The sequence below is a fragment of the Leptosomus discolor genome, chromosome 5, assembly GCF_034619465.1.
Source record: "Leptosomus discolor isolate bLepDis1 chromosome 5, bLepDis1.hap2, whole genome shotgun sequence".
Taxonomy (NCBI): domain Eukaryota; kingdom Metazoa; phylum Chordata; class Aves; order Leptosomiformes; family Leptosomidae; genus Leptosomus; species Leptosomus discolor.
In genome coordinates, this window is record NC_141395.1 from 58,315,372 (window position 1) to 58,331,582 (window position 16,211).

Consider the following 16,211-nt stretch of genomic DNA (forward strand, 5'->3'; position numbering starts at 1 on the left):
GTGCAGCCTTTCTGTACTCCAGAGTGATCTTGCCCTAATCTTTCTTCACAGTGCCTGTGGAGAGTTCATGGAGAAAAAGGGCTTTTTTTCACATGCTGCAAGCTACATCCAAACTGTTCTGCTCTGAGAAATCTCCAAGGTGTATCAATCAGCATCACATCCACAAACTTTATGTTGGAGTGACTGTCCTTTCACCCAACAGGATGGTGCACACAGTGGTGCTATGAGGCGGCAGCAGGAGAAACTGAGGAGAACACCAGCATTTAAGGCAGAAACAAGGTGGTGATAACAGACGTCCGAGTGCCAACAACTTAACTTATGGAAAAGGACATGAAAGCAGGCATGATGAAAAATCATGAATGGTAACTGCTCTTGGATTTTTTTATAAGCTTTTATTAATTTGTTTAGTTTTATGAGGCAATCTGAAAATAATGGCCCTGAGTCAGGAGATCTTTTAATCCAGCGGTAAAACACGCAGTCAGCAGGTGTCCTTGGCATATAAAGAAACTGAAGTGCCTGCTTAGGTACTGCCCTGGGTGGTGATGTACTTAAGCATGTGCTTAAGTGCTTTTTTGGATCACACCCAGTAAAGATACAGGGTGGTGTTCAGCCTTGGCAGTGTCATTAAGAGTTTTCCAGTGCTTTACTGTGGTAAGTTTTGCCTCAATTTCCTTGTATTTCAAGAATCTTCAGTACTTCAATTTTAAAAGACCCTGGTTTTATTAAGAAGTGCAGGGTTTCATCAGTAAGGTTTGCCTGGACATTCTAGGGGCGAGCCTGCCCGGGAACAATTGGTACTTTTTCGTAATATCCATCATTGTCCTTTTCTTTGAATTAGATGCCACAAACAACTGAAAAAACACGCAGAGATTAATACAGACATTGTGCACATCTGTAAGTGATGATTTGCATATGCTTGCACCATGCTTGTAATGCATCTGAAATGCTCTGTAGTATCCTGGTTTATAACATATCCTTCGCCACAGTTTACACATCGAGAATGCATGCTGAAAACAGGAAACACACATGTGGAGGGTAGGTAAAAGGGGATTACAGTATACATATATTCAACAGAATAGTCTCAGTTTAAGAGTATCATAAGCATCAGGCTTGCATAAACAAATCAGTGCTTAACCCACAGATGTATCTAATGACCATATGGATTCTGCATGTTTACAACTGGAAAAACCTCTCTGAGCTTTTCTATTGTTTGCTGACTTTCACCCTATAGTATTAATTTTATTTCTGAAAATCAAGTTATTCAATGGGATATAGAAAGTTCTTAAAAGGAAGTGGAGTTATTTAATATACACCACAGGACAAGATGTATGGGCCCCATTCTCTGCTGCCTTGGAGTTCCCATGTCCTAGGTGAGTTACGAGGCATGCGACCAAATGCACAACTGCATTTCTTAAACCAATTTATTGCTTTTATACAGTATTTCTCTTAGGTTTTCCCCCTAACAGTTGGCTCAGAGATTGCAAACTTCACAATCCTTCCAGCCTGAGGCAGCTGCAGAACTTCATCAGTGCCTGAACCCCCCCTTCCCCAGGAGCAAAGCGTACAAGCCCACGGCTGTGCAGCAGGCAGGCGGCCCTGAAGCCCCGCCGACCTCCACCTTGCGGGCTAGCACTTGGCACGTCTGCCAAGGGAGGTAAAATGCCACCACCAGAGAGCAGGCAGAGCCTGCCAGCCTGGGGACCCTCTGCAGTCCCTCAGCTCAGCTCGCGGAGGGGTGGTGAGGTATGGAGAGGGGGCCCACTCGTGTGCGGTGGATGTCTGTGCTTCCAGCCGTGATTGTAGGCAAGAGCCCTGCTCAGTGTTTCAGTGCTGACGGCAGGAAAGACTTTAGCCAAATGGTTGCTTAAACCAAACTATAATAAAGTACGGCACGTTGTATTTCTTTAAGTCTTGACAACTGCTCATTTCAGGCACCACAAAACCATCTCATTGCTGCTGGCGGGGGAAGGAATGCTTTAGGCTAGAAAAGTCCATTTATCGAGAGCTTTTCTCCCCCTCCTCCCTGAGGAGATCAGGGACCTGGGATGAGCGGGAGAAAGCCACCGGCTTCGGGCTGTGCTGGGTGGGCTCACCTCGGGACAGGACTCTGCAAGGAGCCAGGTTCTCCTGGCACGAGACAGACACCCCAGGGCCGGGGCAGAGCATCCCCTCGGCGCAGGCCGGCTGTGCCAGCCTGTGCCCCCGCCACGGAGCCTTTGCCCCGCAGAGACCCCCGGGGCTCTCCCGGGCTTGGGGCCCGTGGTCGGGGCAAGGGGGCAGCACCGCAGCGGCCGGCGTCCTCGTCCCGGTCCCCGCGGTGCCGGCGGCCGCCTCCGCACCCTCCTTCGCCGCACCCGCACCGTGCAATGGCACCGCGGCACAGCGCGCAAGTTCCGCGGGACGAGGCGTCCCCGCCGCCGCGCACACGGCGAAGCTGGCCTCGGCCAAGCGCGGTTTGACACTTCTCCCGTTGTGCCCGGGGGCCCCGCGGCCTCCCGACGTGCGGCCGGGACCTCCCGGGAGGGGGAAGCCGGGGCGCGGCGGCGGCTGAAGAGCAACAGGGCCCCCGGGGCTCGGGGCTCCCTGGCGAGGGGAAGGCGAGGCGCAGGCACCCGCCGGGCTGGCTGCCGTGCTGGTGCCCGTCGGGGAGGCGGCGGGGCGGCGGGCCTGGCGGCTCGCCCCGCTCCCCGCTGCCTGGGGGCAGCCCCGCGGCCGGGCACGGCGGACAGGGGCCGCGGGCGAGGGGTGGCGGGGGCGGAGCGCCCGTGAGAGATGCGGGGAGATCCAGCTCGCTGAGGTCGTTATGTGCTTAATTGCTTTCTTCTTTGGTGGGAATTAATCGCGGCGATGTGTTACGGGGGAAGTCCGAGGGCGGGAAAGGGAGATGCTGAGCGGGAGTTGCACCGGCGGTGTCCCCCGGAGCCTGCCTAGCCCTCGCCTCCGGCCGCCTGCGCCCTTGGCATTTACCGACTGGTTCATTCAAAACAAAACAAAACAAAAAAATCCCACCCCAATAAATCTGAGTGAAGTAGGTGATGATTTAGTCACCAAAAAACACCAGCGGAATCAGATGCCAGATCGACGGGCGGTCACACTCTTCCTCAAAAAAAAAAAAAAAAAAAAAAGGTAAAATTAAGTAAGCCCTCGGTGTGCAGCCCGAGTTCTTCGCAGCACCGGCCTGTCTGTCGGCGGGCGGCAGCCCGGGGCTGGGATCCGGCCCGCGGGTGCGCTCGCTGCCGAGCGACACCTCGGCCCTGCGCGCACCGGCAGCGCTCCCTGAGCCAGCGGCCGTCGGGAGCCGTCAGGGCGCCTCCCTAACCAGGGTGCGGGGTGCCCTGCACCGGGGAGTGCGCTCCCGGCCCCTTCCCTCGCCATAGGCCCTGTCATGAGCCGGAGCCGGCCCGGGTACCCCCGCGGGTCGGTGCTGTCAGCAACACCGGGAGACTCCACTCCCGGCCGCCCCTTCTTCCTCCGGCGTCGGCTGTGGGCGCACCCCTGGCTCTCACCGTTTTTAGCGGGGGTGAGTCCCGCTGCTGACAGCGGCCGTTTGATGAGGTCTGAGCAGCTTCGTGCGTGCATCGCGCACCGGAGCCACGCACGGTGCTCCGCGGGAGGGCCCTCCGCGGGAGGTACCCGTGTGTGTCCCGTCCTCCCCCCGCTCCGTCGCGCGTTTCAGCGCTCAGGACGGGGCGGGGGGCCAAGGCTTGCCCCGGGCTGCGCTGCCGGCGGGGGGGCCGCTTTCATCTGTCCTTCGCAGCGAGAACAAACGCTCTTATCTCTCTGCTCCCCTGGACGGAGTCCAGCGCTCCGGGTGTATTTTTTGCAGGGGTGGCGGAGGGCGAGTGGGGCAGGCTGAGATGACCGCGGCGGCACCGGCGGGGCGCACATGTGGGAGCCGGCGGCTCGGCGGGCGCGCTCGGGCCCCCGCGGAGAGCGCCGCTGCCTCCCCCCCGCCCCGCCCTCGGGGCACCGCGGCCCCTGTCTTCCGTGCGGTGCGGGGAGAGCTCCGCGCCTGGTGCCGCTGGGACGCCCCCCGCAACGCGCCCCGCGGCCGGCGGCGGGAGGACCGGGCAGGGCGCCGCGCCGGCCTCCAGGGGGCGCTGCAGCACCGCGGGCCGCCGCCGGCCGCGGGGCCCCAGGCGGCCTCCTCCCCGCCCCCACACCCGCCGCGCCCCACGCCCGGCCGGGCCACGGCGGGCTCCGCCGAGGCGGGGCAGGGCACCTGCCCGGGCCGGGGGCGCCGCCGCCCCGCAGAGGCCGCGGGGTGGCCGTCGGTGGCGGCCACTTGCGCCGGGGCAGCGGGGGAAGGCCCGTGGGGGCGGGAGGGGCCCGCCCGAGGTGGACGTGGAAAGGTGACGCGGAAGCGCGGGGCTCCGGCGGGACCTAGCGGCCCACCATGTCCCCGGTGGTGTCACCCGTGGTCGACGGGTGTCCGCTGCCGTGAAGCCCCCCCCCCCTCGACGTCCCAGAGACCCCGGGCTCCGGCGAGCGCGGAGGCGCCGGGCGACGCGGCGGTACCGGCGGGTCCCGCCGCTAGCTCTTGCCGCGCACCTGCTGGCCGGGCCGGGCGGCGGCGCGCCGGGGTCACCGGCCGCTCCCTGCCAGCGCAGACGTGCGGGGCTGCCGGTAGCGGGATAGCGCGGCTTTCCCCGCTCCCGGCGCAGCCCAAACGTGCCACGAGCGGCCGGGGAGCGAACAGCACGGGCGGCGACCCCGCACCGCCCCGTTCCCCTCCGCTCTGAGGCTTTTTCGTTGAGTGGTCTGTTCGAGCCTTCGGGGAGGCTGTTGTTGGTTTGGGGCTTTTTTTATCGATCGGTTTTGATTGTGGGTTGGGTTTTGGTTTTGTTGGTTTTTTTTTTTTTACCCAGCAAGTTTGGCTTATTTTTCCTTTCTAAAGGGCAAGAAATGATGGTTCTCCCGAAACAGCCCCCCTCCGATCCTTGTGCCCGGGGGGTCCCCCTTGGCGTCCTCGAGCCAGCAGTGCCCGGCGGAAAATGCGACCGTAAAGTCCCCTTTCCACTTTGTTCTTGAAGGAACCGGCCTCGCTCGAGAAAGCAAAACAACGAGGGCGTGCGGGTCCCCCCCCCCGCGTCGTGCCGGAGCCCCCCAGCCCGGCCGCGGCCGCCGAGCCCGAGCCCCACGCAGGGTCCCGCGGCCACCCACACCCTCCTCGCTGCCGGCCCGGGGGGATCTCTCCTGCTCCCGGAACCCTCAGCCTCGGTCTCCTCACTGCCCGGGAGAAGAAATACTATTTCTTTAGGGTGAATGAGATTTAAAATAGGGCATTTTCGAAGCGGGACTTCTATGAAAAGAAACGAAAAACGGCCCGAGCGCCCGGCGGCCGGCGGCAGCCGCGGGCTCAAACAAGCGCCAGCCGCGGCTGTGCTGCCCTGCGAGGGGACACCTCCAAAGCTTTCTCTGCCGGCTGCTATTCCCCCTCTTCGTTTTTTTGTTTGTTTTTTTTTTTTTTCCTACTATATACTAAAAGGAGGAAAAAAAAATCCCAATGCAGCCGTCACTTGTGCCATCTTCTCTTCCGCGGGCTCGAATTAAGCGGCACAGCCTCTACCTTCAAAAATTGTCAAAGCTGTGTTTAAATGCCATTTCTTCCGACGTCTTTTTGTTCTTCTCAAAGCCTACGTCTAATCTCCAGTCCAGATTCTACAATAAATTCCCCATACTTATGATTTAAGTAATGCCCAGAACAAGATAACGTTACAGATAAAAATTCAACCCAAATTCGCTGTGTGCAACCAACCGTGTTGCAGCTAACGACGAAAATGCATACGGTGTTTTAACCGAGAAATTCGAAGAGGGTCACAGAGGCCCCATTTACCAGTAAATTCCCTGGTAATAAATCGAAACTACTCTCGAAACTATTTGTCTTTTCCAGGTAGGGGTTGTGTGCTTAGTCACCGCGCATGGGGATACCTCCGCATGGGTTCTCCTTCTGGGTCTGCCTGTAGGCGCCTAAACAGCAGCTAAAGGGCAGAGCCAAATCGCTGGAGCGCCGGTCCATAGGGCGACCCGACACGACGGCCGCGGAGCCCTTTGGACGTGCGCGTTACCTGCACCGACAGGTCCCCTCGGAGACGTGGGCGCCCACAAACCACCCCACGCTCTGGGTCTGGGGGAGGTATTTTAGGTATTTAAGCAAGTCACGCCGCGTGTCTCACGCTGGCCGGCGCACGGCGGGCGGCCGAGGCGGGCGGTGCGGCGCAGGGAGCGCGCAAATACCCGCGGCCGGCAGCGGGGCGGGGGGCGTCGGGCCGCTCTCGGAGGGAAATGTCACCTTAGGTGACGGGGGGGGGGGGCGGCGGGGGGCGCCCTGCCCCTTTAAAACCCAGTTGCTACCTAAACACAAGTAAACAGTGGGGCCGGCGCGGCGGGGCGGGCCGGGGCCGCGGCCGGGGCCGGGGCCGAGGCCGGGGCCGGGGGCGGTCCCGTCCCGTCGGGGCGGAGCGGCGCGGCCCCGAGCGCGGGGCTGTGCGCGCCGCGGGGTGGGCCGGCGGCGGCGGCGGGCGGGCGGGGACAGCGCTCCACGCCACTCACCGCTGAAATGTGATGGACCGGGCAGGGGGCGGCTCAGACTCGCGCCGAGCCTCGCCGGGGTCGAAGGCGGGAGGCTGCGGGCGGGTGGCGGCGGTCTGTGCCGGGGCCCCGGCACCGCCGCAGCCAGAGCTCCCAGCCGCCGCCCAGCCCTCCGCAACATGCCGGCCGCCGCCGGGCCCTGGCCCCGCTGAGCGCCCCCGCTGTGGATCTAATGTCTCCGTGAAGGTGCCGCGGCCGCCGCCTCGGCTTTGCCCCGGGAGGAGCAGCCGGCTGCGGTAGGTAAGCGGCTCCCCCGGCCCGCCCTGCCCGCTGCCGTCGGCGGGAGCGGGGCGGCGGGGCGGCGGCCGGGCGCCGTGAGGGGAGCGTCCCTCGGCGGGGAGCGCGGAGCCGCCGCGTTTACTTTCAGTTCGCGGCTCCGCGGCGGCGGGGGGTGCGCGGCCGGTGTCCGCTCAGGCGCAATCCCTCGCGGGGAGGGGCCGGTCCGCGCGTGAAGTGCGGGGCTGACCCGCGGGTCGCGCCAGAGAGGTCCGCGGTCCGCGGACATGGACTTGGCTGCGCGGGCAGCGGCGGCAGCGGCTCCGGTGTGAGGCTGGCGGGGAGCGGAGGCGCCCCGCGATCCGCCCGCTCCCCGGGAACGACAGCAGCGCCCTCGGGGCACGGCACGGCCCCGGCCCCGGCGCGGGAGAAGGGGAGCGCCGGCCGGGCCGGCAGGTCGGCAGCAGGCAGGTAGAGAGGGGGGCACTGCCGAGGCACCGGGCTTAATTTAATTAAGCGCTCTGAATGGAAAAGGAAAAGGAAGTGCCAAGGTTTAAGTAACATCCGTTTTTGGTTGACTTTTCCTCCCGAACCTCAGTACAAGTAGCCTTAAAATCACGCATGAAGGCACTTTCTGGGGTTGGTGTTTTTTTGATAGGTTTTAATAAAGTTACCTCTGAGTACAAATAGTAATAGGTACACTGTGGTTCAGTTTACAAAGTTTCTGCGTTAAAATACGGATTTCGAGTTCGGAATAGTTTTTAGGACTTAGTTCTTTAGACATGAAAACGAGCGCCGTGCAATGACATCCCCAAACGCGGCTGTAGAAGACGAAGCTCTGCCTTACAGCAATGCTGCACCTACCCCGGCCACGGCTCGCCGCCGGTGGCTCCGACACCCAACCGCAGCCGGCCGGGATGGAGGCAGCAGCCGCGGTAGCAGCCAGCGAAAACCCATTTTATTGCTTCTGTGTCGGTTCCTGGCGGAAAGCGAATAGGCACTCACGCTACGACATCTTTAAAAATAAGTCGCTATATATAACCACCCCCCTCCAAAATAAAGAAAAGGTCGCCATATGTAATAGGTCGTATCGATAACACTCTCCCCGGTCTCGATAAAATCACAAACGAGTAAAACTGGGCAGCAGCGGAGGAAACCCCGGAGAGCCACGGTTGGAGGAAAACGAAAACAGGGGTGGGTAGCGCTGCCGTTCGCACCCCACCTCGTTGCCGCATTTTTTTCCCGGAGGGCCAATTCAGTGAGGTGCTACAAACGGACAGGAAAGGTATTTTAGGAGAAATATCGAAAAGTCTCTTTCCACCCGGAGGCTGCACGGTGCCGGCGGAGCGGCCCGAACCGGACGGCGGCGGCGGGGCGGCGGCGGCCCGGAGGGGCAGGGACGGCGCTCCCGAGGCGCGGGTTTTGCGCTCGGAGAGGTTCCTTTCTGTTTGTGGTTGGGTTGGGGGGGGGGGGTGTTTTAGGATTTTTTGGGAAGGGAGGGGCGGGTGTCTTGTTTATTTTGGAAATCAGGCGTTACCAGTCCCTCCACCTAAATCCCAAGAGGTGCTGGGCCACCCTCGGCCCTACCTCTTGTTTACAGGCCCGGAGAGACCCCGCCGCTTGCTTTCGCCGCTTTTCGGGGTCATGGCAGCCGCCTGGCTGCTGAAGTGAACCCTCACCGAATCCAAAAAAAGGAGAGGGCAGCGGCTTGCCCCCTGCGTCTATACCCCCCTGTCCCGCGGGAGGGGAGCGTCTCCCCGGGGGCGCCGAGGGGTCCCCCCGGGCGGCGGGAGAAGCGGGCCTGGCGGTTTCGGTTGAATGGGCTGAGTGAAACCGTCTGACAGTCACACACCGCTCATTAGCTCACGGCCCCGCCGCTCCAGCGGAGCTGCCGGCCGGGGGATGGCGGAGGGGGTGCAGGGGGCTCGGCCGGACGGCTCCGTCCCGCCGGGGCTGTGCTCGCCCTTTCCGGCCCTGCGGGATGGAGGGACCCGGCTGCGGGGCAGCCCTCGGCGGGCCGGGGAGGCCTCCGTGCCGGCCGCTTTCCTCGCCGCCGACGGGGTCGCCCGGGCCCGGGCGGGCTGCGTGGGGCGGCCCTGGCCATCTGGAAGGGATCTCAGCGCAAAGTGGATTTATTTAGGACCTGCGGCTCAGGGGGCTGGGTAGGAGGTGTGCGTGCGGGGCAGGTTATCTTGATAAATGAGTTGTTGTTGAAGGAAGAAAAATAAGCGCCTGAGCTGGGATAAACGCGGGGTTTGCCATCGCCCGCCCCCCACCCCCCCTTTCCCGCCGCCGCCCCCCAGGCCTGCCTCGGCTCTCCGTGAGCACCATGCGCGTTCCCGGGGAGGCCCCAGCCAGGAGGGGTCGGGGTCGGGGCCTCCGCGCCCGCGGGAGGCCGGGCGGAGGGTGGGAGCGACGCCGGGGGCCAGGTTGGCGCTGGGGGCAGGGGGGAGACGGCCCCGGGGGTCCCCGCGGTGGGCGCTGCGGGGGCACGGCGGCGGGGAGCGGAGCGACCCCGGCCGCGGCTGCGGCTCCGTTCCGGGTGCTTTTTTTCCACGATTCGTTTACTTTGAATCTCTGGCGCCTTCGGTTGGCTCGGCGCTGGGGTGTTCTCCTTTTTATTTTAATTTGGGGTGGGTGTTTCTGGGAGCGATATTTTTATTTTTTTTTTTTTTTTTACGCTTTAGCTTCTCCGGTCGAAGCGATGGCTCCCGGCAGAGGACGGGAGCCGGGGCTGCGGCGCGGCGCTGGGGCCGCACCAAGGCAGCGCACCGGAGCCGTGCCCGGCCCGCCCTGGCTCCGCCGCTGCGCTCGCCTCGGCTAAGGGGAACCACGTTGCTCTCAGTAAAAGTCTCTTTCTCCTCCTTTCTCCCTCTGTCTTCCTAGGATTTTCTCCCTGTCTCGAAAGCCCAGCAGAGGCACCCACTGCACCGCCGGCCTGCGCCCGCCCCGAGAAGATGGGAAGCAAGGCTCTGCCAGCCCCCATCCCGCTGCACCCGTCCCTGCAACTCACCAACTACTCCTTCCTCCAGGCTGTGAACACCTTCCCCGCAGCTGTGGACCAGTTGCAAGGTCTGTACGGACTCAGCGCCGTGCAAACCATGCACATGAACCACTGGACATTGGGCTACCCCAATGTGCATGAAATCACCCGCTCCACCATCACGGAGATGGCAGCCGCCCAGGGCCTAGTGGACTCCCGCTTCCCTTTCCCCGCGCTCCCCTTCGCTACGCACCTCTTCCACCCCAAGCAAGGGGCCATCGCCCACGTCCTCCCAGCCTTGCACAAGGACAGGCCCCGCTTTGACTTTGCCAACCTGGCTGTGGCCGCTACGCAGGAGGACCCCCCCAAGGTGGGGGAGCTCGCCAAGCTGAGCCCCGGACTGGCCTCGCCCCTGTCGGGCATCAGCAAGCTGTCCCCGGACAGGAAGCCCTCCCGCGGCCGCCTGCCCTCCAAGACGAAAAAGGAGTTCATCTGCAAGTTCTGCGGCAGGCACTTCACCAAGTCCTACAACCTCCTCATCCACGAGCGGACCCACACGGACGAGCGGCCCTACACCTGCGACATCTGCCACAAGGCGTTCCGGAGGCAGGACCACCTGCGGGACCACCGGTGAGGGACCACCGCGACCGCGACCGGGGCCGGGCCGTGGGGAGCCAGGGTGAGGGGAGCCGCTCCGAGAGCTCTGGGCTGAGCCGGGAAGGCGGCAGAAGCAGTAGCAATCCCCGCTCGGAGGGGCCGGGGCGGCCAAAACCTGCGCTCTGCGGGCACCCGAGTTGGGGGCGCTGGGGTGAAGCCCGCGGGGCTGTTGCATCTCTATCGCGGGCCTGGGGGGTGCGGGGAGGAGGACGGGGCACAGGTGGGCGCTCTCCGGCTCGACCCCCTCCACCTCCCACCCCGCGGCCGGTGCCGAGCGGCGCCCGCGGCTGCCGGCCGGAGGATCCACGGCGCTTTCGGGGGAGAGAGGGTTCAGGTCCCGCCGGCGGGGCAGATGCTGTCCCGATCTGTCACCAGGGAGGGCAATCACGCCTCGATACGAATTATTGCAAATGTTTTGAAACGATAGAGGAGTTTAACCGTAAATAGAATTATACGAGGCGGGGGGGGGGGGGGGGGGGCGGGGAGCAGCATGAGGGGGACCGTTTGTGGGGGAGCGTGGTGCAGGGGCGGGTGGGCTCTCGCCCCCGGCGGCGCCGCTCACCCCTCGGGTTGCCTTCCAGGTACATCCATTCCAAAGAGAAACCCTTCAAGTGCCAGGAGTGCGGGAAGGGCTTCTGCCAGTCCAGGACCCTGGCGGTCCACAAAACCCTACACATGCAGGTGAGCCCGGCGCTCCCCGACCTCCTCCGCGCGTCCGCCGCCGGCGCGGACCCGGCCCGGCCCGCCGCGGGGCAGGGGCGGCAGCTGCCGGGGGGACGGGGCTCCAGTGCGGAGAGGAGCGAGAGGGCTCCGGCACCTGACGGCTCCGTCCTTCCCCCGGGGAGAGAAGCGGCCGGCGGTTACCGCCGCGGCCGCGGGAGACCCGCGCAAAATCGGCGGCCGCGGGAAACGGGCTTAAAGCCGGCGGGGAGGCGGGTGGCGGCGGGAAGCCAGCCCGGGGTTCGGTTTTGTCCACGCCGCCGCTTCGAGGCGTTTTTCGTTGAGGGCTCCAGCCCTGCCCTGGCGGCGGACAGCCCGGCGGCGCGGAGAGGTGCGGAGGGGAGCGGAGCGGAGCGCCCTGCCCTGCCCGCCCGCCCGCCGGGACAGCCGCGGCCGCCGGGCGGGCACCGGGAGCCCCGGAGCGGGCGGGCGGGCGGCGGCCGCTTTCCGTGCGCCCTAGGAGCGCGAAACGCCCCACTCGAGAACCCTAACTTAGCCCGTTCGGGGCAGGACGGGGCGAGGCGGGCAGCCTCCCGTCCGGCCGGGGCTGCTCCCGCTTCATGTCCGACCCCGCTATTTCAAGTTGTGCGTTGCGATAAGAAAAAGTGCAGTTGATACGTTAAACCAGGTAGTTTGTGAAGGATTAATCCTTTGCTTGCTTCAAATCTGAACAGGAATCTCCACACAAATGCCCCACATGTGGAAGAACCTTTAATCAAAGAAGTAATCTGAAAACTCACCTTCTTACCCATACAGACATCAAGCCCTACAACTGTGAGCAGTGCGGCAAAGTGTTCAGGCGAAACTGTGATCTACGGCGGCACAGTCTAACTCACACCCCGCGGCAGGACTTCTAGAGCAGCCAGGGACCCGCGCCCGCTCCGGCAGCTCCCACCTGCCCGCTTTACTCAAGGACTGTGTTGTAGGAACTCACAGACACGCACACGCGCGCGGAGACACCCGCAGACTCGGGGCCAAGCTTTCCTGCCACGCGTCTGCGAAACTCGTTTAGAGAGTGCGGACTGCAGGATCGGGCCCCTCTCCACCCCGCACCCAGGCGTCAAGCTCATCTTGTAGATACTCACGGCTCATTTTAGAGCTCTGTACAGAACGTGGTTTTCTTCGTTTGTTTGTTTTGTATCGTCGTGACAGATGCACATCGATAACAAATCGGGGAGGCAAAGTATCTCTTAAAAGTGTGTTTCAAAATAAATCCTTTTTTTTTTCCAAATACCTCCTGCCTTGTTGCATTATTCTCTGAACATTTGGGCTTTTTTTTCCTGCTGTGTCAATGCAATGGTAAAGCATATTGAATAAATTTCCTAGCCGGGTAATTGTACTGTCACAACAATTTTGGTGATTGCTTTTGTTTGGCCTGTTTCACTGTCGCTGTTGTGTTATCTATTGTTAAGTAAAATGAAAGTGCCGTATTTGAGAGTTTATAGCTCTATTACTTAATAGTATGAATGTCTAAATATTAACTTCTGTACTTTTTTTTTTTATTTTCCCGAACGAATATTTTTTTTTAAATAAGAGAAAAAAAGAAATACTTACAAATAAACAGATCTTAGGAAATAACGCATAGAGCCGTTCTTACGCGAAAGCGGCTTATTAGTAACTTATTTGCGATCAGCCCACGTATTGTAAAAGTCATCCCTCTGGCGGGGCTTGCAGCAGGCAGCCTCCTCCTGCCAGTAGACTTTGGACACGGGCAATTCACCCGCGCAGACAGGGACTTTATCCTGCAGAAGACGATTCTTTCCCGAGAGCTCTGGAAGAAAACAGCGAGGTGCAAATGCCGCCTCCTGCCCCGGGGCTCATCCGTGGGACCCCGGGGCCCCCCGCAGAGCGGCGGCGCTGGCAGCGGGGACCCCCCCTCTCCCCGTCCGTCCCCGTCTGCCCGCCCCCCTCCCCCCGCTCGGTCCTCGTTGCCGAGTACAGGTCACGCCGTGGGGGCGGAAGGAGGGGTGTCGGGGAGATGGCTGTTCCCCCTTCCTGGGAGACCCTCGCCGCACCGTGGGAGTCCCCCCTTCTCTCTCCTTCCCTCACCATCCCTGAAAAGCCTCCAGCCCCTCCCGTCCAGGTGGCTTTTGGTGGCCAGGCATGCCCACCCAGTGGGCTGCATGCTCAGTGCCTGCACCCAGTATGCAGGTAGCAGGGTGGTAGCACTGGCCCCCGGGCTCCCCTCCCTTGTCACTTTTGCAAGCCCCTCACCGGTACCTCTAGTCCCCTCTGGGAAGGCCTGGTGCCAGCGCTGAGGCATTTTCCCTGGTGTGTTGCAGGGTGGCTTGGATGTGCACCCCCTCCTCTGCCACCTCACTGCTCTTGTCACTCCTGGCACCCTCCCTGCAGCGTCCTGGGTAGTTTGGGGCCCCAAAAGTTGTTCTTTCCCAGGCTGAGAACACCTATCCTGCCCTACTTCTCTCTCAAACTAAGGACCAGGTTAGAATGGCAGGGAGAAATCTTCCCTCGCCGTTTGAGGGAGCCCTGTCCGGGGCAGGGAGCGAGCCCCTTGCACCCAGCTCAGCAGGGAGGGCTCCTCTCCTGGGCTTCACCTACCAGGGTTTGGTTCCAGGGCTCTGGGTCAGTCCATCCACGGGGGGGGGTGGGGGTGGGGGTGGGGGGGTGGTGTGTGTCACAGGTGCCAGCAGGCCTACGGGGAGCTGATGCTGACAGAGCTTGGGTGGCTGCAGCGTCCCCATCCCTGACTCTCTTTGGTCCTGCAGCAGGGAACAGCACTGCCTGAACCCTGTTAATGAGTAGCAAGTAAAAACCGGCAGCGCCTGGGCTGCAGTCAGGCCATCGGTGCAGAAAAGGCCGCATTACTGCCTGCAGCTGCTTGGTATCTGTCTGCTGCCTCCGCAGAGGGCTACCATGCACATCCCGGGGCCAGGGGCAGGGACCCTGAGCCAGCCCTGCTCTGCCCCAGGCTGAGGCAGCCAGGTGAGTTTCTACTGATGCAGCAGACAGTCTCAAACTCCACCAAAATTTCAAGGCCTATCGCTCCATCTGCTCCCGTCCAGCAGGATGGGGAGGGAAAAAGTGTTTCTACAGCCAGAAACATTGGTCTGCTAGCTGAAGAACAGCCTCACTAGTCAAAGTTTATTTAAGGGCCATCTGCTCTTTTCCTCGTCACCCACCGTGACTTGCACTCCTTCTCTTGCTGGGGTGCTCCACTCCTGGGACTGCCTTCCTCCTCTCCGCCATGCTGGCAGGCCCCGTTCTCTCTCTCCAAACTACTACTCTCTCCAGACTGCTCATCTCCAAACCTCTCACCATGGGCATCTCTTGCTCCCTCTCTATAGCCATCTTCCCAACATCTGATTTCCTCCTGTCTGACTGATTTTTTCTATTCCTGGCGCATTCCCGTTCTCCTAGTAGGTTATTTCCTCTAAGTTTCTCTATCCTTATGTTCTCTGAGTTTCTGTCCCCAGGCCCTTTTGCGTCTCCAAGTACACACAGCTAGGCTGGGATAACTCCATTCGAGTAAACACCCCTGTCAGGATACATATGGGCTTAGTCTGCTCCTCCTAGGCCAAGTTCTGTGTGCAGTTTGTTTGGAAAGAACTTAATCAGATGAATGATATCAAAGGACTAAATTAAAATCATTGCATATAGCTAAGGTTTTATTTGTTTGGGGTTGCTTGTTTAACTATCTTTCCCCTGAGCAGACACAGACTGTAAATTTATCTTCCAAGGATTTCAAAAGTTCAGCATCCAGAACAAAGCCCAAAATGCTGAAGAGGGGCAGTGACAAGTATCTCTTAACAGTTGGTCCCTGGACTGGTTTTTAAATTTAAACAGTAGCTATCATGTTAAAATGTCAGAGGATGATTTAGTATTTTTCTTTACTATCAGTACACTTGCCTATGGCACTGACATGCTCCATTCACTTTTTAAAAGACCATCACTCCCTGGGAAATTTCAGAGACAACTATAAAGAACATGTTAAAATACACATTCGGTTCATTGGTTTTAGACCTGTTGGGAACAGAAGCAAGTTCTGTAAAGCTATCTCTTGGGCAGGGCTAGGGTTTTTATAGCCATAAAGTGCCATCCTGACTTGCATAATGCAAACACTAAATACACTAATATCCCTGTGACTGCCATTTGTGTCTGTGTGAAGTATCCTCCTTCCCCCTGGAGCTCAGTCCTAGAACACAGCACACAGTTCTGCGCGTCTGCAGTTTCCTGGAACTTCGCAAACTACCTGCCTCCCGCTTCTCTGTGTTCATCTCTCTCCCATTGCCCCTTCTTTTTCAGCACTCCTTTTTTCCTCCTGCACTGGCAGGGTTTGCGCTGCACCTTTCGCTGTGTTAAAGGCAGCAGCTGCGGTGGGGTAGCTGTGCTACATACCAGGGGGAAAAAACAGCAGATAATGAGATATAATGTGGCCATAATCTCTGGGGGGTGGGGGCAAGTCAGACTAAAAAATTATAGTCCTTTAGGTTGTATCTGAAAACTGAGGTCTTTGTACATCAGTTGCTGAAACGGATGCTGTCCGCAGTCAGTGGCGGAGAGGCTCGGCCCAGCTACGTGGGCGTAATGCTTTTCTATGGCATCAATCTACTACGTAGCAACAACACACCATACTATTCCAGACAGCACAGATTATTCCTGATGCTAGCGCAACTTTGCGGGCAAAGCCTGACTTTGTATCGGTACCACCTCAGGAACGAGCACAACCAAGGTCTAAACAGGAGACAGCCCAGCAGCAACGCAGGAATGTGGCACGGCCGTTCCTGGCTGGGGCTAAGGGCTAGTGCCCAGGGTCTCACTATTTGAGCTGTTTCAGTAAAACATGTGAAAAACCATTATTTATTGAACTCCCCCCCCCGTTTTCCTTTTTCCTCTTCCTTTCTTCTCAGTGCTCTACTTCTGGATATTTGCTTCAGGAGCTGCTTCTCTCACCCTGTCCTTATTGTGTACTACACCTTGCCTCCTACCTAGTCTCCCCTCCATCTCCTTCCCTACTTTTTTCCTCCTGATTCTTCTTTGTCTTCCCATGCTTCATCCTGTGTTTCAACTTCTACTTTCCTAAGAA

At 60.2% G+C, this 16,211-nt stretch overlaps 1 protein-coding gene across 1 annotated transcript; it reads left to right on the forward strand.

The window, feature by feature from the left end:
- The first annotated feature begins 9,764 nt into the window (after window positions 1-9,764).
- Window positions 9,765-12,024, forward strand: OSR2 (odd-skipped related transciption factor 2). Its single transcript, XM_086465734.1, has 3 exons — window positions 9,765-10,420; window positions 11,029-11,128; window positions 11,842-12,024. The coding sequence occupies exons 1-3, from the start codon at window positions 9,765-9,767 to the stop codon at window positions 12,022-12,024; spliced, it is 939 nt and encodes a 312-aa protein (XP_086321860.1).
- The last annotated feature ends 4,187 nt before the right edge of the window (window positions 12,025-16,211 follow it).

What these genes read in the sequence shown, in the direction of transcription:
- OSR2 (XM_086465734.1), top strand. Translation starts at nt 9,765, where the DNA reads ATGGGAAGCAAGGCTCTGCCAGCCCCCATCCCGCTGCACCCGTCCCTG. An exon ending in GACCACCTGCGGGACCACCG is followed by an intron (nt 10,421 to 11,028) that starts GTGAGGGACCAC and finishes GTTGCCTTCCAG; the next exon opens with GTACATCCATTCCAAAGAGA. An exon ending in ACAAAACCCTACACATGCAG is followed by an intron (nt 11,129 to 11,841) that starts GTGAGCCCGGCG and finishes AAATCTGAACAG; the next exon opens with GAATCTCCACACAAATGCCC.